The sequence below is a fragment of the Rhinatrema bivittatum genome, chromosome 3 (assembly GCF_901001135.1).
Source record: "Rhinatrema bivittatum chromosome 3, aRhiBiv1.1, whole genome shotgun sequence".
Lineage (NCBI taxonomy): Eukaryota > Metazoa > Chordata > Amphibia > Gymnophiona > Rhinatrematidae > Rhinatrema > Rhinatrema bivittatum.
In genome coordinates this window covers 221,251,305-221,274,843 of record NC_042617.1, presented here as the reverse complement: position 1 = coordinate 221,274,843, position 23,539 = coordinate 221,251,305, and the positions used below count along the sequence as shown (strand labels likewise).

At 44.7% G+C, this 23,539-nt stretch overlaps 2 protein-coding genes across 8 annotated transcripts in view; one reads left to right on the top strand and one right to left on the bottom strand.

Annotated features, from left to right (window-relative positions):
- TCTE3 (t-complex-associated-testis-expressed 3) overlaps positions 1–22,702 on the bottom strand; it is a 231,029-nt gene extending 208,327 nt beyond the window's left edge. For both annotated transcript variants that reach the window (XM_029594217.1, XM_029594218.1), the window contains exon 1: positions 22,480–22,702. In XM_029594217.1, coding sequence (XP_029450077.1) covers positions 22,480–22,572 — 93 coding nt within the window. In that variant the 5' untranslated portion in view covers positions 22,573–22,702. The remainder of the gene's footprint in view (positions 1–22,479) is intronic.
- A 56-nt stretch (positions 22,703–22,758) lies between these two features.
- ERMARD (ER membrane associated RNA degradation) overlaps positions 22,759–23,539 on the top strand; it is a 452,987-nt gene continuing 452,206 nt past the window's right edge. For 4 of the 6 annotated variants that reach the window (XM_029594214.1, XM_029594212.1, XM_029594213.1 and 1 more), the window contains exon 1: positions 22,759–22,882. The gene's annotated coding sequence lies outside the window, so the exon portion shown is untranslated. The other 2 variants (XM_029594215.1, XM_029594211.1) reach the window with 1 other exon arrangement.

The window sequence follows — 23,539 nt, the reverse complement described above, 5'->3', positions numbered from 1 at the left end:
CCGCTATGCTAACTGCAGAGCGGAAAAAAGAAGACTGAGGGAGACACCTGTGGCTCACAGAGATAATTGCAGGCTGGGCATGCTCAGTGCACCTAGTGTGCCAGTGTCAGTCAAAGCTTGTTGAAACTGACAGAAAAGTTTTCCGTACAGGGCTCCATCCTGATGATGTCACCCATATGTGAGGACTACCATCCTGCTTGTCCTGTGAGAAACCTTACGTCCAAAGTCGTCCAGAGACTTATGGTCTTTCCCTGGTGGTGAATTGGCATGAGGTTTTGACCTTCTTACCCTTGATAGTGCAGATTCCACTACTATTGAGTTATGTGGAATAGTAAATTGTGGAATTACGCATATGGAACTTTGTCCGTTTTCCTCGATGAGGCTGCGGTGGAAAAAAGGTTTCTCCCACAGTGTTTGGGTAATTGCCAAGTTCTTGTGGCCTGGTTTGGCCTCTGTTGGAAACAGGATGCTGGGCTTGATGGACCCTTGGTCTGACCCAGCATGGCAATTTCTTATGTTCTTATCCAGCACTGTATGTGGTGGTAGAGCTGTTGGTTCTGGAGGCATTTTGAATATTTTTAGTATTCCTAAAACCTCCAACCTAGGATAAAGGATCTTTCTAGTCTCGATCCTTAAAAAAAAAGAGAGCCTACTTTCTCGATGAACTTTGCGTAGGACAAGTCTTCGGGAGGGGAATAAGGTTCCAGGAGACCTTCTGGAGGATCAGATGGGAAGCCTGTAGATGAACCAGGTGATGATGTCCATGGTGAGTCTGGAGTGTCTGGTCGATCTGGGATTGGCGATGCAAGTGGCGAAGGCTGAGAAGACGCAAGTGGAGGCTGAGGATGTGCCGTGTTTAGATCTTGGAAAAAGCAAAATTGCTTACCTTGTAATAGGTGTTATCCCAGGACAGCAGGATGTAGTCCTCACATATGGGTGACATCAGTAATGGAGCCCTATGTACGGAAAAACTTTTTAAAAGTTTCCATGAAACTTTTGAATGGCACCGGAGTGCCTACTGAGCATGCCATGATATTCCCTGCCACAGGGGTCTCCCTTCAGTCTTGTTTTGTAGCAATAAGTGTTAGCAAAAATAAAATAATAAAACGTATCGGTCCCAACTCCGCGGGGTGGCGGGTGGGTTTCGTGAGGACTACATCCTGCTAGAGGCTGAGTCATTTTGCAGTGAAGCAACAGTGAAGTATTGTTGTTGAAATGAATCAGCCGAAATCACAGCAGGTTGGATGTAGAAGGAGTTGGGATTACACTGGAAACAAGTTCTTTAAGACGGATTGTCCATAGGCTGAATCTTGTCTTCCTTCTTTGTCTAAACAGTAGTGAGCTGCAAAAGTGTGAAGAGAACTCCATGTTGCTGCTTTACAAATGTCCAGAATAGGTACAGAGCGAAGGTGTGCTACTGAGGCTAACATTGCTCTGACTGAGTGTGCTTTTACTCGCCCTTGAAGAGTAAGGCCTGCTTTTTCATAACAAAATTGTATGCAATCTGCTAGCCAGTTTGACAGAGTATGTTTGCCCACTGCTTTACCTGGTTTGTTTGGATCACAGGAAACAAACAGCTGACTGGATTTCCTTTGGGCTGTTGTGCGGTTTAAATAGAAGGATAACGCACGCTTACAGTCCAAAGTGTGTAAGGCTCTTTCACCCTGATGGGAATGAGGCCTAGGAAAAAATGTTGGTAAAACTATTGATTGGTTCAAGTGAAATTCCGTGACCACCTTAGGAAGGAATTTGGGATGTGTACGGAGTACTACTCTGTCATGTAGGAACTTTGGAAAAGGTTCGTATGTGACTAGAGCTTGTAGTTCACTGACCCTTCTAGCTGATGTAATGGCTATAAGGAAAACCGTTTTCCAAGTGAGAAATTTAAGGTCACAGGTATCCATGGGTTCAAATGGAGAACGCATAAGCCTGGTTAAGACTACGTTCAGGTCCCATTGTATGCTTGGGGAATGAACTGGAGGTTTAATGTGAGTTAGGCCTCTCATGAATTTACTGACGAGAGGTTGTGTTGAAATAGATGCATCTCCCAGCTTGTTATGGTAAGCTGAGATTGCACTTAAGTGTACTCTTACAGAAGACGTCTTAAGACCAGAGTCTGAGAGATGGTAAAGGTAATCGAGTAGCGAGGTAGTGGAGCAAGTGAAAGGATCTAAATCCATTTGAGTGCAGCACAAAGTAAACCGTTTCCATTTGTAGGAATAATTTTTTCTAGTGGAAGGTTTACGTGCAGCTATCAGCACTTGAGAGATAGTGGGTGGAAGGTTGAGTGGCTGTAAGATCAAGCTTTCAACATCCATGCTGTCAGGGACAGGGATTGAAGGTTGGGATGGCGCAACTGACCCTGTTCCTGAGTTATGAGATTGGGAGCTACTCCCAGGCGAATTGGATCCCTGACTGAGAGATCCAGTGTGGGGAACCATACCTGTCAAGGCCAGTATGGGGCTATGAGTATCACAGTCCCCTTGTCCTGTTGTAGCTTCACTAGTGTTTTGGTTATGAGTGGTATCGGTGGATACGCGTATAACAGGCCTGAATTCCAATGGCGAGCAAATGCGTCCTTTGGTAGGCTGTTCTGCTGTCAGAGTAGAGAGCAGTAATTGATCACTTTGTAGTTGAGATGGGATGCAAAGAGATCTATCGTCAGTTGACCCCAGCGTTGGAAGATTTTGGATGCTATTGCTGGATTCAATGACCATTCGTGCGGTTGGAACTGACGATTGAGGCGATCCGCTACTAATGTTGTGGATGCCTGCTAGGTAAGTGGCCCGTAGAAGAATCGAGTGTGTCAGGGCCCAGTCCCAAATTTGTGCTGCTTCTTGACAAAGGAGGTAAGAACCTGTCCCCCCTTGTTTGTTGATGTACCACATGGCTACTGTATTATCAGTTTGGATCAGAACAGTCTTGTATGAAAGGCAGTCCTTGAATGCATGTAGCGCATAGCATATAGCTCGAAGCTCCAGGAAGTTTATTTGAAAAGAGGCCTCGAGCTGTGTCCACTTGCCCTGTGTCTTTAAATGACCGATGTGTGCTCCCCACCCTAAGGTGGATGCATCTGTAGTTAAAGTCACTTGTGGAACTGGTTGCTGGAAAGGTAGGCCTTTGAGCAGGTTGTTCATTGATGTCCACCAGCTGAGTGCAGATCTGAGCTCTGGTGTGATATGAATGGGCGTGGACATTGGTTGAGTGGCTTGTATCCACTGTGCTTTGAGTGTCCATTGTAGTAGTCGCATGGTCAATCTGGCCATGGGAGTTACGTGTACTGTGGAAGCCATGTGCCCTAGAAGAATGAGGCACTGGTGAGCAGTTGCCTGGAATTGGTTGCGAAGATTGTGAGTCAAAAGGACAAGTGTTTGAGCTCGATCTCTTGGAAGAAAAGCTTTTGCTATGGTAGTGTTTAGCTCTGCACCTATGAACTGTATAAGATGATTTGGTGACAGATTGGATTTCTGGTAGTTGATGAGAAATCCCAAGGAATGAAGCACCTGGATAGTGAACTTGAGAGAAGTGAGAGCTCCTTCTTTTGATTGACTCTTGATGAGCCAATCGTCCAGGTAAGGGAACACGTGAACTCTTTGTTTGTGGAGGTGTGCCACTGCTGCAGCCATGCACTTTGTGAATACTCGTCGTGCTGATGCAAGGCCGAATGGCAGCACTCTGTATTGAAAGTGCTGATCCATTACCCGAAATCGCAGGTATTGGCGATGAGGAGGAAAGATGGGGGATGTGAGCATAGGCATCCTGAAGATCCAGAGAGCAGAGCCAATCTCCCCTTTGAAGAAGAGGTAGAATGGTGCCTAGGGACACCATTCTGAATTTTTCTTTTTTGAGAAATTTGTTGAGATTTCTGAGGTCTAGAATGGGACGAAGGCCTCCTGTTTTCTTTGGAATGAGGAAATATCTGGAGTAGAATCCTCTGCCCTTTTGAGGTCCAGGAACTGGTTCTATGGCCCTGGCTTTCAGAAGGGTGGATAATTCTGTTTGAAGAATTATGGAATGTTGATTTACTGTCCAAGATGGAAGTGGTGGGTTTTCTTTTGGAACAGTAAGAAAATCCAGTTTGTAACCGTGGGCTGTGATGGATAGCACCCACTGGTCGGTGGTGATGGAGGTCCAAATGCTGTGAAAGTATTTTATTCGACCCCCCACTGGCATGTTTGGGAATGGGTTGATAAGGCTGCTGCTCTCTGGGGCATTTCAAAAACCAGATGTAGTGGCAGTTTGTGGTGGTGGTAGAGCCCTTGCAGGCCTCTGCCTAGGCTGTTGGCCTACTTGCTGGGGGGTAATACCTGCGTGGACGGTAGTAAGGACGTCTAGTATCACGCCTTGGAAGCTTTCTTGCGGAAGGCTGAGTATCCTGTGGTAGTGAGGATAACTGCTTTAGTGTTTCTGTGTGGTCCTTTATGGTTGCCACAGCTTCCTTTACTTTCTCCCCAAAAAGGTTATCCCCTAAGCAAGGAAGATCAGCTAAATGTTCTTGTACCTCTGGGCGTAGATCAGAGGCCTTGAGCCATGCCCACCTCCTTGCAGCTATACCAGATGCAGAAAGTCTTGCCGCAGTCTCGAAACAGTCATAGGTGGCTCTGACCTCATGTTTTCCTGATTCGAGGCCTTTGTGAATGATACTCTGTAATGGTTCCTGATACTGTTCGGGAAGAGAGAGAGCCATGTCTTGAACCTGCTTCCAAAGGTTCCTTTGATACTGGTTCATATATAACTGGTAGGATAATATCTTAGACACCAGCATAGAACCTTGAAATATTTTTCGTCCTAGGTTGTCTAGAAACCTACTCTCCTTTCCAGGTGGCATAGAGGAATGGGATTTCAGTCGCTTTGCCTTCTTTTGGGCGGATTCGACGACAACTGATTGGTGAGGCAACTGTGTTTTCTGAAAACCTGGAATAGGTTGCACCAAGTAAGTTGCCTCTGCTCTCTTATTCACCGCTGACACTGATCCTGGATGTTCCCAAATTCTGTATTGCAGTTCCTGGAAAACTTCATGGACAGGGACTGCCAGCATTTCTTTAGGAGGGTCCACAAACTGCAGAACCTCCAATGTTTTTTGTCTTGCATCCACCTCTGTAAAGGAAAGGGGATGGTTTCAGCCATATCTTTCACGAAATTTGTGAAGGAGAGGTCCTCAGGAGGTGACTTCCTGTGGTCATCTGGTGGAGATGGTTCTGAAAAGATTTCTTCATCCGAAGAATATTCAGAACTGGTGTCCACAGGCACCTCTCGTGGAGTGTGGTGAGTGAGTGGCTCCTTAGGCCCTGATTGCAGAAGAGAAGAACGAGGCCTTGGAGGTCTTGGTATTCCAGATGGACCTGGAACGGGTTCCTCTGGTACTTTACTGACAGAATATCCAGGAGTGTGTCCAATTTGGAGGTGACTGGAAGGAGGATAGACACATCCTCCTTGGGCATCGGTGTAGGCACCGGTGAGGGTACCGGAGTAGGCATCGGGACCGGTTCCCGTGGCATCGGTGTCATCGATGGAGGTGTCGATGGCTGAGGCGGAATCGCATCGCGCAGAGCCTGTTGCACCGCTTGACGTATGAACGTGTCAAGTTCCACTCTCATAGCTGGTGATATCAGAGCAGCTATGGAGGGAGGCGGTGTTGGCGATGCCGATACCTCCTCAGAGCCCTGAGGAGGTACGGAGCCCGTCGCCAATATCGGTGGGGATCGCCCTGGATCACTAGGCCTCGAAGCCTCCGCCCCCGTCCGGGGTTTCTTTGCGGGTGAGGCCGTACCTGACGATGGGTCCTCGGTCATCGGTGCTAGGCATCTTTGATGCCGGTGGCGATGTTTTTCTTTCTCGCTGCCCGAAGTCGATGCCTTCGATGACACTGAAGGGGATGGCGTTGAGGCATCTCCCGCCTCCGGACGAGTCTTTTTCAGAAGAGCTTGACGGACTGATCCTGCTGGCGATGACTGCCCTGAAGTAGAGGCCCTTGGAAGCAACTGTATATTAAACAATTGTTCCATTTTTTCGGTCCTGAGACGATGGCCCTTCGAAGTCATCTCCGCACAGGATTTACAAGTTTGAATATTGTGGTCTTTGCCTAGGCAAAGAACAAATTCAAAATGCGGATCGGTTATAGACATTGTCCGCGTACAGTTTGGGCATTTTTTAAACCCGGAGGCCATTTCGCCGGACAGCCGTCGACGGCGATGGCCTACAAATATCGGTCCTGGCTGGAAACCGAAAACGGAAAAAGTTACCGCTGGTGATAACTGAGGGAAACCCCTGCGATGAGCGTAATTTTTTTCCGAAAAAACGAACTTTTTAAATAGGTGAAAATCGCCTCAGGACTCCTATAGACCGCGATGCTAACTGCTTCGCAGAAAAAAGAAGACTGAAGGGAGACCCCTGTGGCAGGAAATATCATGGCATGCTGGGCATGCTCAGTAGGCACTCCGGTGACATTCAAAAGTTTCATGGAAACTTTTAAAGAAGTTTTTCCGTACATAGGGCTCCATTACCGATGTCACCCATATGTGAGGACTAGCATCCTGCTTGTCCTGGGATAAAAGTATTTAATGCCTGCGAAATTTTTAACATTGCTTTAGATGTGAGAGGTTGTGAAGGTCCTGGAAATGGACCTGGTCCTGAAGGCATTGCTGATATGAGCGCGTCTTGAGGAGGCAGGCCTGACATATGGAGCAGACGAGGGGATTGTGGTCTACTAAGAGAAGATCCATCAGAAGCAGAACCCTCGCAAGAGGTGTCAATCATGGACAGACTAGTTCCACATGCTGGTCAGAATCTGTCTCACTAGGTTTTGAAGATGTTATATGCTTAGTCTTTTGTGACTTTTTAAGATATTCCTGACTTAGTAGTGTAGACTGCATCAAGACTGGTGTCAAGTGCTTCGGAATTAGAGGTTGAATCAATAGCTTCGCACATTTTGAGTTCTGATGCTTCAATGCGTTGTGCGCGCTGCTGTGCGCTGATGTCTTGTACGCAGATGCATTGGGCGTTGATTTGTGCGCCAATGTGTTATGCGCCGGGCTATGCGCCGTGCATGCATCCCTGCACAGACTTCAAATGCTTCGGCCGATTTAATCTTCTGTGTTCAGACTTCTTCGGTGTCGAGGAGCAGGAGCGAGTGGGTTTAGTAAACCGAAACCCAAATGGCTCATGAGGGGATTTTTGTGTAAGAGGAATTGTGGCCTCAACTCCCTTCACTGGCTCTGGTGGTATAACCAACCTGGCCGAGTCACCCTCTAGTGAAGCAGATCTCTTAGATGGTGTCTTCTTCGGTCTCTTCGATGGTCCCTGTGTGAAGGAGATCTTTAAACGTGTGATTTTCTCTGCGTGTATCCTTTGGGCTCGGGGAGACATACGACCACAGTCCCGGCATGAGACTTGGTCGTGTTCCAGTCCCAGGCATATGTAGCAGTAATTATGTCCATCACAGATGGACAAAATTTTACCGCATTGACAGTAATTAAATCCTGATGGCTTAGCAGTCATCACTGATCAGAAGAAGAAAAACCAAATTTGAGAAAAACCCTGCGTGCAGATTGCTTGCGGAAAAAAAAAAAAAGAGACCGAGGTAACAAGGTAATCACGCAGGAAGCTCACTGCACAGCCGTACAGAGTTCAAAACTCTGTACTAACTGAGAAAACTCTACCTACTGGCCGGTCGTGAGATGCTCCCAGACAGCATGGCTAATTCAGCCCTGCTATCGACGGGAAATCTCACACTGGCTGAGGAAACACCTCTGTTGCTCCATACCACTCACACTTTGAAATTCAGGAAGCTATTGAAATCCTGGTTCTTTGCCTGGGTTTTTGGTTAATCTCTTTTATCTTATTCTAAGTTTATTTCAATGAAAATAATTACATACTAACTTTTATTTTGATTTTGTAAGGGGTAGCGGATGAGTGAGCCCTTAGTGCAGTGGCATAGCTGACAGCCTCAAGGATGAGCCCACAAGGTCTATGCCGGCAGCTGGCGGACGTGCCCTAAAGCAGAACTATCTGGAGCTTCACCTTTACCAGCTACTTCCCCTGCAGGTTAAGCCCTTGGATTCTGGTGGTTGTCAGGACTTAGGTATGTCCCTAGGGTGATGAAGATAACTGAAGTCCAAAGGCACACAGAGGTCAGGGCAGGCAGCAGACTAAGACAGGGACAGGCCAAGGTCGGGGCAGGCAGCTAGCAAGAGTGGTCAGATCCAGGCAAGAGTTCAGGTCCAGGTGGCAGGCAATTGTGATCAGGTGCAAGCAAGAGGTCAAGATCTGAAGAGTCCAGCCAAGGTGGATGTGAACAAACTGAAAACAATGGACAAGATGGGCAGGACAGGTAAAGCTGGATGAGGAAGGCAAGGCAGAACAAGGAAAGAATACAAGGCATAGGAAAGCAGAAGACAGGAACACTAGCAACATGCATTGTAAGGCAACAGACCCATTGCTGAGGCCAAGATATGTTGCAGGGTTGAATCTTATATAGGTCCAAGGTGATTATGTCATCACTAGGTGTGGATCATAGTTTCCTGCGGCAAGATATATTTGTGTGCACCCCCATGGGCAAACAGACTGAGCGGGCATGATGGTGTCTCAGAGCATGCAGAAATGGTGACATCAGACTACAGTATGGGTGAGACCTGTGGCTCACTGTGGTGTCCTGTGATCCGCCAATCGTAACAGTACCCCTCCCCCAAAGCCCCTCTCCCATCTTCTGGGCCTCGGCTTTCTGGGGAACTTCTGTGAAACTGTTGCACAAGCTGAGGGGCTTGAAGGTTTGATGCTGGTTTCCAGGAATTTTCTTCTGGACCAAAAGTTTTCCAAGAAATCAGGTATTGCAATTGATTACTGACTCTTCAAAAATCCAAGATCTCATATTGGGCATCCTCTTCTACTGGGATCTCCGTAGGTCTGAGAGGTGGTGTGGTAAGCCAGGACAGAATTGATGGTTTTAGTAAAGAGACATGAAACATGAGACTCCTATAAGCTACTGTACCAATCTGACGTACTATAGTGAATGGTTCCTCAAATCTTGGCACAAACATACATTGTAGATGATATTTAAGATGTAGGTTTTTAATATTAAGGCAAACCAGGCTCCCCAGTTGAAGTAGTGATGCCAGACGGCGGTGTTTATCACCATGTTTTTTTTTGGAGTGTTCTGAGGCTTGAGTTAGAAGCTGGTATGTCTTTTGCCAGAATTCATGAAGACTGCAACCCATCTGGTTGGCAGCAGGACAAGGGATGAGGACAGGGATTGGTTTAGAAATGAGAGGATGACATCCAAACAACAACAAGAAGTAAAAAGGCGAGGAGCCTGTGCGCTGCTCACATAATTGTGTCAAAACTCTGCCCATGGACGTAATGCTGCCCAATCATCCTGACACTGGTAAACAGTGTTGCAGGAAGGCCTTGAGAGTCTGATTAGTATGTTCAGATTGTCCATTGTTTTGAGGGTGGTACATCATGGTAAAGTCCAAAGTGATCCCAAATTTGCTGCATAGATATTCCAGAAGTGAGCTGTGAACTGTACACTATGGTCAGAGAGTATGTCAAGAGGAAGACAATGTAAATGGAAGATGTGTTGGATAAAGACTGGTGATTTCAAGCGCTGATGGAAACAGGGAGAGGCATAAAATGAGTCATCTTTGAAAAAAGGTCTAATACCATCTATATTATAGTGTTGCTACTTGAAAGGGGAAGGTCTGTAATAAAGTCAGTGGCCAAATAGGACCAGGGTTCTGTGGGAGCGGGCTGCGGCTTTAACGGCCCCAAGGGCCAAGTTTGAGGACTCTTATTCATTGCACAAGTGAGACAGGACTCCATGTATAATCTTACATCAGTCTTCAGATAAGGTCATCAGTAGTGTCAGAATATAAAGGTCCAAGGTACAGGCAATGCCCGGATGACCCACCAAGCGAGAATCGTAAGCCCAATGAAGAACTTTCTAAAATGGAACCATAAAGTTTTGAGGATGTGAATGAAGAGAAGAGGCATGGGGGAGGTTTGCGGGAATGTCGGCTACTACCTGGTGATTAATACCCTTATTCAATAAACATACACACGGTTAATGCGACTTCAACATTGCTCTATGCTTCAATGGCAAGATGAAATGTGGAGAAAAGGATGTGCATTCACAAATAAGTGTGGGAGTAGCTTGCTTGTTGCGGCTGTTACAACCCCAAACCAATTAAGCCTGATACTTCACTTTGAATACATATACAGCGCAGCTCACTGCTTCAACGGCAGGGGGGATTGAAGAAAAGAGGATGTGTATTTCAACAACAACAACAACCAACAAAGACTAAATTGCACAGGCTGGGTAAACAAATAAGCATGGGAGTAGCTTGCTTATTGCGGTGGTTACTACCCCTAACCAATTAGGCTTGATACTTCACTTTGATGCAGCACTGCACTGCTCTCTACATAAATGGCGGGGGTGGAAGAAATTAGAAACAAAAAGTTACCAATAAGGGCCCAGACCTCAGCGGACAGAGTAACAGATAAATATGAGAAAAATAAGTATGAAAGCTTGCTGGGCAGACTGGATGGGCTGTTTGGTCCTCTTCTGCCGTCATTTCTATACGTTTTTAAAAAAATGTTTATTTATGCTTATTCAAAACAAATATAAACGTTAAGTTTTTACGGTATTCAGATAGATACTTTAACATTTCTAATAATTAAATTTATAGCAAAATTATGTATCAGTTAATCTGTGGAAATTACAGAAAGGTAGGTGAAAAACAAAGCGGCAATAAGGACAACCAAGGAAAAAATGTTTTCCCCTTAAACAAACTGAAATCAGAGTTACATCTAGTATAATTACTATTTTGCCTCATGTCTTCAGTGTTTAGAGTGTGGGAATCTAGATAAGCTTGGAGTTGAGACAATTCAAAAAATACATATTTTTGATCTTGATATCCCACTTCACATCTACATGGGAATTTCAAAAACATTTTACACCCCCCCCCCCCCCCTCATCGACTCATCCGTCTCCTTTCTTGAGTCGTTCTTGAAAAATAGGGTAAATCCATAATTTATCTCCATGGAATGTAGCCAACCTATTTCGCATATAGAGTCGTAGGACTGTTTCTCGATCAGAGGCAAATGAAAATGAGACATGTAATGTTGTTCTATTCGTTATTATAGTCTCTAGAGATGACTCTATCTCTGTCAAATTCAAAATTATCTTCTCCCGATTTAATTCCTCCATTTGTATTTCTTCTATTTACCCATAGTACATTTTTGACAACACAGGTAACATTTGCAAGGGCATTTTTAATATTTGTGTAAGTTATTCCTTGAACATATAAGGCGAAATTAAGTCATGCTTCGGAAAATTAAGAATGCTAAGATTTAAATATTTCAATGAATTCTCTAGTGACTCAAATTTCTTCTCGTACAAAATTTCTGCTCTTGCGCATCTTTGTTGAGGAGGACCGGAAGGCTCATCTGCATACTGCTCCCAGCATCCCCCGGGAGAGGAGTCCAGAAGTCACCGCAAGCGATTCAGGGATTGACCTCCACAGCCCCAGCTTCCATAGGCCCCGAACTCTTTGCAGTAGAGGAGGACCAGAAGGCTCATCTGCATACTGCTCCCAGCATCCTCCCTATCGCAATGATAGGGAGGATCAACTTGGTGGGGGTGTGGCACTTTATGTCTGGGAGGGTATAGAGTCCAACAGGATAAAGATCATACAAGAGACTAAATGCTCAGTAGAAGCTATATGGGTAGAAATCCCATGTGTGATGGGTAAGAGTATAGTGACAGGAGTATACTACCGTCCACCTGGACAAAATGGTCAGACAGATGATGAAATGCTAAGAGAAATCAGGGAAGCAAACCAATTTGGCAGTGCAATAATAATGGGAGATTTCAATTACCCCAATATTGACTGGGTAAATGTAACATCAGGACTTGCTAGAGACAAAGTTCCTGGATGTAATAAATGATTGCTTCATGGAGCAATTGGTTCAGGAACCAACAAGAGAGGGAGCTATTTTAGATTTAATTCTTAGTGGAACACAAGATTTGGTGAGAGAAGTAACGGTAGCGGGGCCACATGGCAACAGTGATCATAACATGATCAAATTTAAACTAATTTATTTATTTAGTTATTTTAAGTTTTTCTATACCGGCATTCGCGATAAAAATCGCATCGTGTTGGTTTACAATTAACAAGTGGATAGGGAACAAAGTCAAAAAATAACATTTAGTAATAAATAATAATAATAATAATAGTAGTAAAAAACATAAAACAAGAGAAGGCTAAGGAATGCAGTTACAATAAAACAAGGGAATAAAATAACTTGGATCGGAGAAAAGAAGCAGGGGTTTAAATAGAAAGAACATATATGCCAGTCAATGTGCTTATAGCATTGATGAATTGCCCTTATGAGGTAGGGATGTTAATTACCACGATTAAGGCAAAGTCTGGGCGACTGGTTGATAATGGAATAGGTTCAGTTTAGTTCAGGAAATGCTTTCATGAATAGCCACGTTTTAAGTCTTTTCCTAAACGTAGGAAGGCATGGTTCCTGTCGCAAATCTGGTGGGATGGAGTTCCACAGTGTTGGTCCTGCAGTGGAGAAAGCCCTGTCTCTGGCGGTTATGTGCTTCATGGATTTGGAGTGTGGTACTTGTAGGGTTTCTCTATAGGACTCTCTGATTGGTCTTTTGGACGTGAATTTTTTGAGAGGAATTTGAAGGTTGAGCTGCGATTGTTGATGTATAGCTTTGAAAATAGTGGTTATGGACTTATATATGATTCTGTAGTGAATTGGCAGCCAGTGCAGGTCTTTGAGGATTGGTGATATGTGGTCTCTTCTCCGTGTGTTAGTTAATATTCTCGCAGCCGTGTTTTGGACCATCTAATAACTGGAAGGGGGACAATAAGTAAATCTGCAGCTCTAACACTAAATTTTAGAAAGGGAAACTTTGATAAAATGAGGAAAATAGTTAGAAAAAAACTGAAAGGTGAAGCTGCAAAGGTTAAAAGTGTTCAACAGGCTTGGACATTGTTTAAAAATACAATCCTAGAGGCGCAGTCCATATGTATTCCGCGCATTAAGAAAGGTGGAAGGAAGTCAAAACGATTACAGTCATGGTTAAAAGGTGAGGTGAGAGAGGCTATTTTAGCCAAAAAAACATCCTTCAAAAATTGGAAGAAGGATCCATCTGAAGAAAATAGGATAAAACATAAGCATTGACAAGTTAAATGTAAACATTGATAAGACAGGCGAAGAGAGAATTTGAAATGAAATTGGCCATAGAGGCAAAAACTCATAATAAAAACTTTTTAAAATATATCCAAAGCAAGAAACCTGTGAGGGAGTTGGATGGACCATTAGATGACAGAGGGGTTTAAAGGGGCTCTTAGGGAAGATAAGGCCATTGCAGAAAGACTAAATGAATTCTTTGCCACCGTGTTTACTAATGAGGATGTTGGGGAGATACCAGTTCCGGAGATGGTTTTCAGGGATGATGAGTCAGACGAACTGAATGAAATCACTGTGAACCTGGAAGATGTAGTAGGCCAGATTGACAAGCTAAAAAGTAGCAAATCAACTGGACCGGATGGTATGCATCCTAGGGTTCTGAAGGAACTCAAAAATGAAATTTCTGATCTATTAGTTAAAATTTGTAACCCATCATTAAAATCATCCATTGTACCTGAAGACTGGAGGGTGGCCAATGTAACCCCAATCACTATCATCCACAAACCCATTTACTCCCACCACTCCAAATGGCTTGACCTTCCTTTCACTTCTGCACACCTTAATCGTCCCACTAGAACAATCAACAAAGGAACCCTTCACGTGCCCTCTCTAAAAACAGCACACCTTTCCACCACAAGGGAACGTGCCCTCACTATCGCAGGCCCCTCACATTGGAATACCCTGCCCTCAGTCTTGAATCATGTTCTCTCAAATTTAGGAAGAAACTAAAAACATGATTATTTAAACAGGCATTTCCTAACTAGCAAACCCCCCTGCTATAACCATCTATCATCTTCTTTTACCATTGTACTTTGTGATCTTTATGTTCTAATAATGTATATAATAACTAGCATTCATGATGTTATCCAACATGATATGTTCCAATAGTTACTTATGTTAAGAACTCTACACCAGTTGCACTATCTTTCTATGCTGCTTTCCCGCGTTTCTCTTCGCCCACCTGTTTTATTCCCTTGTTAATTGTATTTTCTACTCATTTTGTTATATTGTAAACCGATGTGATGTTCACACTAACACCAGTATAAAAAAGGTTTTAAATAAATAAATAAATAAATTAATAAATACTGCGTCTGTGCGGGTCCATGTCAGTGCAATTGCTGCATTCCACCACATGGACAAGGGGCTTCTGATTTCACATCACCCCCTAATTTCCAGATTCATGCATGGGTTACTCCACCGCCATCCACCAACAATGAAACCTCCAGTTTCCTGGGACTTAAATATTGTTCTGGAGCAGTTAATGCTGTCTCCCTTCGAACCTCTGGACACTTCACACATTAAATATTTGACATGGAAAACAGTGTTCTTGCTGGCGGTTACATCAGCAAGGAGAGTCAGCGAACTACAAGCTCTAGTTCACTACCCTCCATATCTGGAAATCTTCCATGACAAAGTCACACTTCGACCTCATCCAACCTTCTTACCGAAAGTAGTCTCTGCGTTCCATTTGAATCAAACAATCAAACCAAAGCCACATCTCCACGGTAGAGATCGGCAGTTGCATTCACTTGATTGCAAACGAGCTCTGGCTACTATAAACAGAGAACTGAATCGCGGTCTAGACCATCACAGCTCTTCCTTTCTTTCAATCCTAATGCTCCGGAACAGTCAGTCTCCAAAAGAATGATTGCCAGCTGGTTATCCCAATGCATCCAATTCTGTTATAACAAACGTTCCCTAAAATTGGACACTAAACCTCGAGCATGCCAAATTAGAGCCACGGCAGCATCGGTGGCACACCTCAAAAAGAGTTCCATTAATAGATATTTGCAAGGCTGCAACGTGGTCTTCCTTACATACATTTACGTTGCATTACTGCCTACAGCAACAATCCACCTCAGATGCTGCACTGGGTTCAGCAGTCTTGTCCAACCTCCAACAACGATAAGACTGTCTACCATTATAGAGATGGATGTCCTACACCACTACAAACAAAGGTGGACACCATCTATAGCTTGGGACTCCCATACAGCATGGCTAAATCAGCCTGCTATCGACGGGAAAAAGCAAGTTTGCTTACCGTAAATGGTGTTTCCATAGATAGCAGATGATTTAGCCATGCGTTCCCGCCCTCTTCCCTAGACAGTAAAAAACAAAAAAAAAACCCCACGCAATTGCTAATTCATTACATCTTGCAGTTCAAAACTCTGTGACTCACTGGGGGGAAACTCCGCCTACCAGGATCGTGAAGCGCTCCCATTCAGCATGGCTAAATCATCTGCTATCTACGGAAACACCTTTTACGGAAAGCAAACGTGTTGACATGCCTCCACTCCTCTAAGAGAACAGAGAATTCTGGATGATTACCCCAAAAAAGCTTTCCAAAGTGCAATGCTTACTTCCTGCATTCAGCAACACCAATTCTACATAGTACAATATCTCCACGAGCAGCTCCATTGTTAAAACCGTATCTTTGCTCAGACACAGGACAACCCATTACACCTCATCCTTTCTATGATATAGAGGAAGGTCTCTGGCATCTTCTTAGAGAAATCTACGAATCTTTTGAGACGTTATTCAGAACATCTGACATAGTATTGCAGCCCGTCATATGGCGTGGCTTTGTTCCAGCTCCATCAGAGAAGACGTTCACGAAAATTTGGCAAACCTTCCTTGTGTAGGAGACAGTCTTTTCGGAGACAGATTTAAAGAGATGGTCACTCAACTAAAAGATGAAAACTTAGCAGTCCAATCTCTCAGGATCAGTGGACCCGTAATCTGCTTCCAGACAATATTTTCAGAGGAAGCCCACTTATCAGAGACATCCGTATAAAACTTACAACCCATACAAAACACAGCAATACCAACCTTACCCACTGCCTTGTTCACAGCCAAATTTTTTTTTTTTGAATTTGACAATTTTTATTCCATTCAGAGTTCACAGCCAAATTTAACTCTGCCTAGGCCTCGCCAGAGGGAAAGAACGCAACAGAAGACTGTTCAAACACCTCTTTAGAAACCTGCACAACCTTTTTGAAAACACCTCAGCCACAGCTAGACTTACCGAAAGGAGGAAGAATTCAATATTACCTTCCAGAATGGCAAAAGATCACCTCAGTCCAATGGGTCCTCCAAATTGTGAAAGAGGGATTTCATCTCAATTTTCTCTCCAAACCCCCACTTCCTCATCTGACTACTCCACTGCTCACATATTACAACAAGAACTACAAACCCTGCTGCAACATCGAGCAATCCAGTTCGGGATTTTACTCCCAATACTTCCTCATTCCGAAACGCTCGGGTGGTCTCCAACCAATTCTAGACCTTCGGCTCTTAAACAAGTTCTTGAGGAAGGAGAAATTCAAGATGACATCCCTCAAGCTAGTTCTCCCATTTATACAACAGAATGATTGGATATGCTCTAGACCTCAAGGATGCGTATACTCACATCCCGATACACCCCTCTTGCTGGCAGTTCCTCTGCTTCCAGGTGAACTCCAAACACTACCAATATAGGGTTCTTCCCTTTGGTCTTTCCTCTGCTCCCAGAGTCTTCACCAAATGCCTGGCTGTGGCAGTAGCCCACTTGCAGCATCAAGGAATTCGAATCTTCCCTTACCTGGACGATTGGCTAATAGTTTCACCCGATCGCAGCTCCTTACTTCAATACCTAACGACAACAGTCACGTGTCTGGATTCCCTGGGATTTCTAATCAATTACGAGAAATCGGTACTCAAATAGACTCAAATTTATACAATTCATAGGGGCAAAGAAACACAGTTTAAACCTGTGCGTTCCTTCCTCGGAAAGAAGGATTACCTACTTTCCCTTGCGAAAAGCTGCTAACCGCAACGAATCCATCAGCCCACCATGTTCTGACTTTTCTGGGACACCTAGCAGCAGCAATCCATGTAGAACTCCATATGCAGCACCTTCAATGGGGGGTTGAAAAATCAATGGATACAGTTCCTGATGCCCATGTCGAGGAACATATCCATCATAGACTCAATGGTAAACGAAATCAACTAAATACCAATGATCTAACATTGGGATCTCCTCTTAAGAGAACCACCACACGACTTAATCCTAACTACAGATGCCTCAACATAAGATTGGGGAGCGCACATACTACAATACAAGATACAGGGACAATGGTCACACGTCTAGAAATTATATCCAATCAATTTATTGGCGCTCAGAGCCATGAGGTATGCACTGAAAGTTTTCACACACCTCCTAAAGAGCCAGACCATAATGATACACACTGACAATCAAGTAGTAATGTTCTACATAAACAAACAAGGAGGATCAGGTTCCTGGACCCTTTGCAGGGAACCGTGTGGATATGGGACTGGGCCCTCCAAAATTCAATATCTCTAAGAGCAACCTATCTGCTGGGCGTGGACAATACTTTGGCAGATCGTCTCAGCAGAATTTTTCACTCTCATGAATGGTCGCTGCAGCAAACAACTGCGGACGAGATATTCCTCCGCTTGGGCTACCCTTGGATAGAACTTTTCACAACTGAATGCAATCAGAAAGTACCATAATTTTGCTCAGTCCATCCCAGCCCCATCAAATACAGACAGGATGCTTTCCTGATGTCATAGTCTCACAGTCTTCTGTATCTTTTCCACCAATTTTTCTCATATAAAAGACAATTCAGAAACTGATACAAGATCGCTCACGAATGATTCTATTAGCTCCTGCTTGGCCAAGACAACTCTGGTTCACCTATCTAATACAGTACTCCGAAATGGATCCTTGGAATCTAGGTCAAAATCCAAGCCTCCTGACATAGGAAGGAGAAACCCTCCTTCATCCTCTCCATACCTCCCTTCACCTGATAGCATGAATGTTGAACACAAGATCTTAAAGGGTTTCACTCTCTCAGAGGACATTCAACACATCTTAGCATCTAAGAAACCCTCAACAAGGAAAAATTACTCCTTCAAATGGAAACAATACATTACCTGTGCTACTCTCAAAAAAGTACCACCCTTTTCTTCAACGCCTACACAGATACTACCCTATTTACTTCCTCTTTCTAAGTCAGGCTTGGCCACCTTGTCAGTGAAAGTACAATTAAGTGCCATAGCAGCTTATCATGAAAAACTAAATGGTATTTTCATGAGGGATCTTCTCAACCTCCATCCTCCTCTTCGAAAACCTCTGATTCCCTGGGACCTAAATATAGTTTTATCACAATTATTGAAACCTCCATTCGAGCCTCTACATTCTTCTCATTTAAAATACTTAACTTGGAAGGTAATTTTTCTAGTCACAATAACCTCAGCTCACAGACAGACAGAGTGAGCAAACTCCCTACCTACAATTTTTTCATAAGGTGGTTATGCGAACTCATCCGAAGTTTCAACTTTTCATATAAATCAGGAGCATTATGCTACCAATATTTTTCCCTAAGCCAAATGCTAACAAAAGGGAGTCTCAACTCTATACGCTAGACTGCAAAAGAGAATTAGTGTAATCCCAGCAAAGAATTCAGTCCTTTCGCAAATCTTCACAATTATTTATAGCTTTCAACCCCAACTCATTAGGGATTGCAGTTTCCAAACGAACTATATCTAAATGGATCTCAAAATGTATTCAAACTCTGCCATAGTTCATCACAGACTCCTCTATCCGGATCAGTTTCAGTACACTAACTCTGGAAGAAGGCATCTTCTATCACCCATGTAAAAAATGTTCCAATGGAAGAAATATGCAAGGCTGCAACTTGGTCTTCAGTTCATACCTTCTCAGCTCACTACTGCCTAGACCGTCCACCATCTTCCGACAGCATGGTCGGTCAAGCAGTTCTATCTTCTATTTTGGATCACAAAACCACGTCCACCACATGGGGGGAAAAAAAAAACAAAAAACAACCCACCAATATATACCAGCAAATATTAAACTAATGCATGTTTCATCTGGTTTTTCTTATGCTTGGGGACTCCCAAATGGCAGGGCTAATTCAGCCTGCTTATCGACGGAAAAGAGCAAGTTTTCTTACTGTAAATGGTGTTTTCCGTAGATAAGCAGGATGAATTAGCCATGCTTCCCACCCTCCTCCCTGAACGTGAATTTTTCTGCAACTTTCTATACATTCAAAACCTAATAGCTTGGAGAACTGCTGTTGAGGAGCCGTGAGTTGTGCATGGGAAGTGCCGTGCATGCACAGCACCAAAAAACTGGAACCTTGAAGAGTGTTCGAAGCGGTGTGCCGTCCGATGACATCACCCCAGATAGCATGGCTAATTCATCCTGCTATCTTTGGAAAACACCATTTACGGTAAGCAAACTTGCTTTTATAACAAAAAAGGATACTTCCTAAATTTCCAAAGCCAACTGCCATTATCTCCTCTGCCAACAAAATGTCAGAGTCCGGTGCTGCCCGCTTCTGTTTGTGGGTACGCAATACCTCCGGTGCTTTGTGTTTCTTACATAGTAGTTCTTGCAGAATATCTCCTGTGGTACGGTGCCTGGAGCTGGATGACATGTCTGAGAACACCTGTATTGAGGAAGCTGATGAGGATGAAGAGAGGGTTGTTACTCTGACCCACTCTTCCTCTGATCTATAAGGAGATTCTGGGGAATCTTAGCCTACTGAAGATGTAGAAAGTCTGGAGTCCACCGGGACCTGCTGGTGGCCAGGGGCCGGCGTGATTGTAAATTTTTATGTCTCCGACATGGATTGCGTAGAGGTGTCATCCTTAGACACAGTGGTCTTCTTCCACTTTGAGGGTTGGAGCTCGGTTTGAGCCGGTCTCTTGGAAGTATGCTTCGTTTGCACCGGAAGATGCGTCGACAGCACCGTTCTCTGAGTCGTTAGCGAGGCATGAGGCTTCGACTTTTGTCCCTGTGTCGAAGCTATGGAAGCGTGTGTCAACAATGGCGCTACCTGCACAGACTCGCTTGCTGCGACAGCGGCGGGGTGTTGTAGACGACGTATGAGGTGCCAGCACCGGCTCCAAATTCGTCGTCATCGGCACTTTCTGCATCTCGTGTCGGTGGCTTGATCAAGGCATGGGCTTTTCCGTGCGCCGCTGACCCAGGTTTGGTACGGCGCAACGACGCATTAGTGTCCTGCCAACTCCGATCTTTTGGTCTCTTGGGTCTCGACCACTTGATCTGTGTTTTTTGGCTTTATGCCTGACCTCCCCTCCAGGCCTGGAGTTGGAGGGCTCCATTGATGATGCTCTACGCACCTGTAGAGCCTGCGCTTTGAAAGGCCCCGGAGATGAGTGGGCCTCCGGGGGCATACGATCCTCCCCTCACCTGCCTTAAGGCCTGAATCTTGTCGGCCCTTTGGCGACGGGCCCTCGGGAACATGTGGCCACAGTGTTGGCAGGCCTCCTGCTGGTGGTCTGGGCCCAGGCATAGATAGCATTTGTCATGTCCAATTCATATTTCAATTTGACATTCCTATAATAGTGGGCATATAGAAACATGTTCCTGCAAGGGCTACAGTTTTTAGAATCCTGATTTGACCCCCAAACAAGTCAAGCATAGGGTATGCTGGTCGACCGGCCATCTTTTTATAATACTGTTTGTAAAGTTTAAAAGGTCTTTTACTTTTTCTTGAGGAAGCATATTCTTGAGACATTTAATTCTAAAACTGTTTTTAAAGCTTTAAAGTAATTTTAACTGACCTAAAGAACTATTGATAACTAACAGGCCAATACAGTACAGTATGCTCCGACGGAGTGCACTGTTAACCTGCCCTTGGACGCGCGTTTTCCCTTACCCCTTATTCAGTAAGGGGCGGAAAACGCGCATCCAACCTGCGGCACCGAATAGCGCCCTCAATATGCAAATGCTTGTTGATGGCCCTATTAGGTATGCCCGCGCGATACAGAAAGTAAAATGTGCAGCCAAGCCGCACATTTTACTTTAAGAAATTAGCGCCTACCCAAAGGTAGGCACTAGTTTCTGCCAGCACCGAGAAAGTGCACAGAAAAGCAGTTTTTACTGCTTTTCTGTGCACTTTCTCCGACTTAATATCATGGCGATATTAAGTCGGAGGTCCCGAAGAGTAAAAAAAGTAAAAAAAAAGAAAACAAAAATTTGAAATGGGCCGGCGGCTGTCGGGCAGAAAACTGGACACTCAATTTTGCCGGCGTCCGGTTTCCGAGCCCGTGGCTGTCAGCGGGCTCGAGAACAGATGCCGGCAAAATTGAGCGTCGGCTGTCAAACCCGCTGACAGCTGCCGGTTCGGGTCAAAAGGAGGCGCTAGGGACACGCTAGTGTCCCTAGCGCCTCCTTTTGCCTGTTTCTACCGCACCACCTAATTTAAATACAGAATCTCGCGCACAGGCGAGTGGCCTGTGCGCGCGCCGGGAGAGCGGGCGTTCATCCGCTCTCCCGCGGACTTTACTGAATCGGCCCGTTAGAAAATAAAAAGTAAAATAATAGTCATGGGGTGACATGAGGAGAGACTCCATCTCAACTACACGCAGAGTGGACAAAAGACAACTGAAGTGGCTCGTGTGTGCGGTGATATTGGGTGAAGGTAGCCACACATGCTCAGGAAAATTCTAGTAATCTCATGCTATTAGTGGCAGTCTCAGAGGCCCCTTTGTACAGCAGTGATAATGCACACATTTAGTGGCAGAGTAGGCTGGTGGTTAAAGCAGCAGGCTACAAAGCAGGGCTCAAATCCCAGTGCCGCTCTTTGTAACTTTGGGCAAGTCACTTCACGCCCCACTGTCTCAGGTACAGGGAAATACCTACAGTACCTGCATGTAATCAGCTTTGAAGTGTTTGGGGAAAACAGAATATAAATAAATACAAATACATTGCTATTGGACATCTCTGAACATGGCATTTAAAGGTGAGCACAGGTTACTGCTTTGATTGATGTCACCAGCCCCCAAAAGACTTTCAAGTACCTCTGGTTGAGAATCACCGAATAAGATGACGGAAGGAAAACACAAACTTTTTAGTAATGAAAGGAAAAGATTTTTCAGAAGTGGCATAAAGAAAGGGGGTATATTGACGTATGTCAATATACCCCCTTTCTTTATGCCACTACCCCCGAATAAAAGGAAAGGGGTAGTGAAGTGAGGAAGATTGCGGATAAAACGATAGTAGCACTAGAAGGAAACTGGAGAACATTTTGTCTTCAAACTACTCAATGATTTTAAAAGTGAACCTTCAAATGTTGTGGTTAATAGGTCACTGTACCAACTAAACAGTTCTTTAATCAATCAGACTTGCAGAATGAAAATCAAATCACTGCAAACTGACTAAAACGTTTTACCATTCTGGCACAAAAAAAACCTGTCCTCAGGAGACCCCCAACTTACCGCATCCACCTCAAACATGCTGGGTCTGCGGATCTTCATCCGTGACACTTTCTCTTTGCCCGCATCCTTGTCTGCCTCTTGCCGGTTATTCATAACTGCGAATGACCAGTGAAATAAAACTTTCCACTGTTGACAGACACAAGCCTCCCACCACCTTGTTCATTAACAGTAACCAAAGCTTCGAGTCTCTCGCGCGCGCGCTTCCTCAAACAGTCATCCAAACCCCGCCCCTACCCACGAGACGAGCGAAAACCTACTAGGCCCCTCCTTTATACGCTGCTTTTCTATACGACACACGTCCTCTAGTCCAGCGGAACTCATTTACGACGTCATGCGCTGAGTCGGCAGTGCGCTGTATACAGGTTTCCTGTTTGGAGCATCTTATATATGGTGGCGTGTAGAGGTGTGTTTTAGATTTTCCTGGTGTTTTTGTATTGATTACGAATATGAACGGGAGAGAAGTGGGCGAATTGGATAACGATCCGGTTTCCTAGCGTGTTAGGCGTGCAGCTTCGGACGTCCAACTTTTCTACAGACTAGGATTGGACACTTGAAGACGGGGGGATTGGAGGTACCCCTCATTTCCATAAATTTTGGATCCTATCAATTAATTTCCTAAACAGTGCATCCTTGAATGCATTAAAGGGCAATAATGAGCTGACAGGTTTACACAAGCAACAGTTTATCTTTCAGCCTCTCAGGGCAATAAATGGTCCCCTGCCTCTCAGCTGCTTCCCATTTCTTAGCTCATGGATTATTAGGAGATGGTGGGGGGAGGGGGGCACAAATGTTCTCCGCTGTCTCTCATACACATACATATTCTTTTACACACATGATCTCAGAGGGTCAGAAGCATGCTTGGCAGGAAGGGCGGGAAAGCGAGGGGAGCCAGAGCTGTCAGGAGGGACCGGCAATTGACCATGGGACAGGGGTACAGGCATGAGGGGAAAGGGGGGTCACTGCAGCACACTATAGTTTTTGTTTAACACCCAGGGATGGTGGAAGCACTAGACGAACTAGGCGATCGCCCAGGGCGCCGAGCATTAGGCGGCGTTGAGCT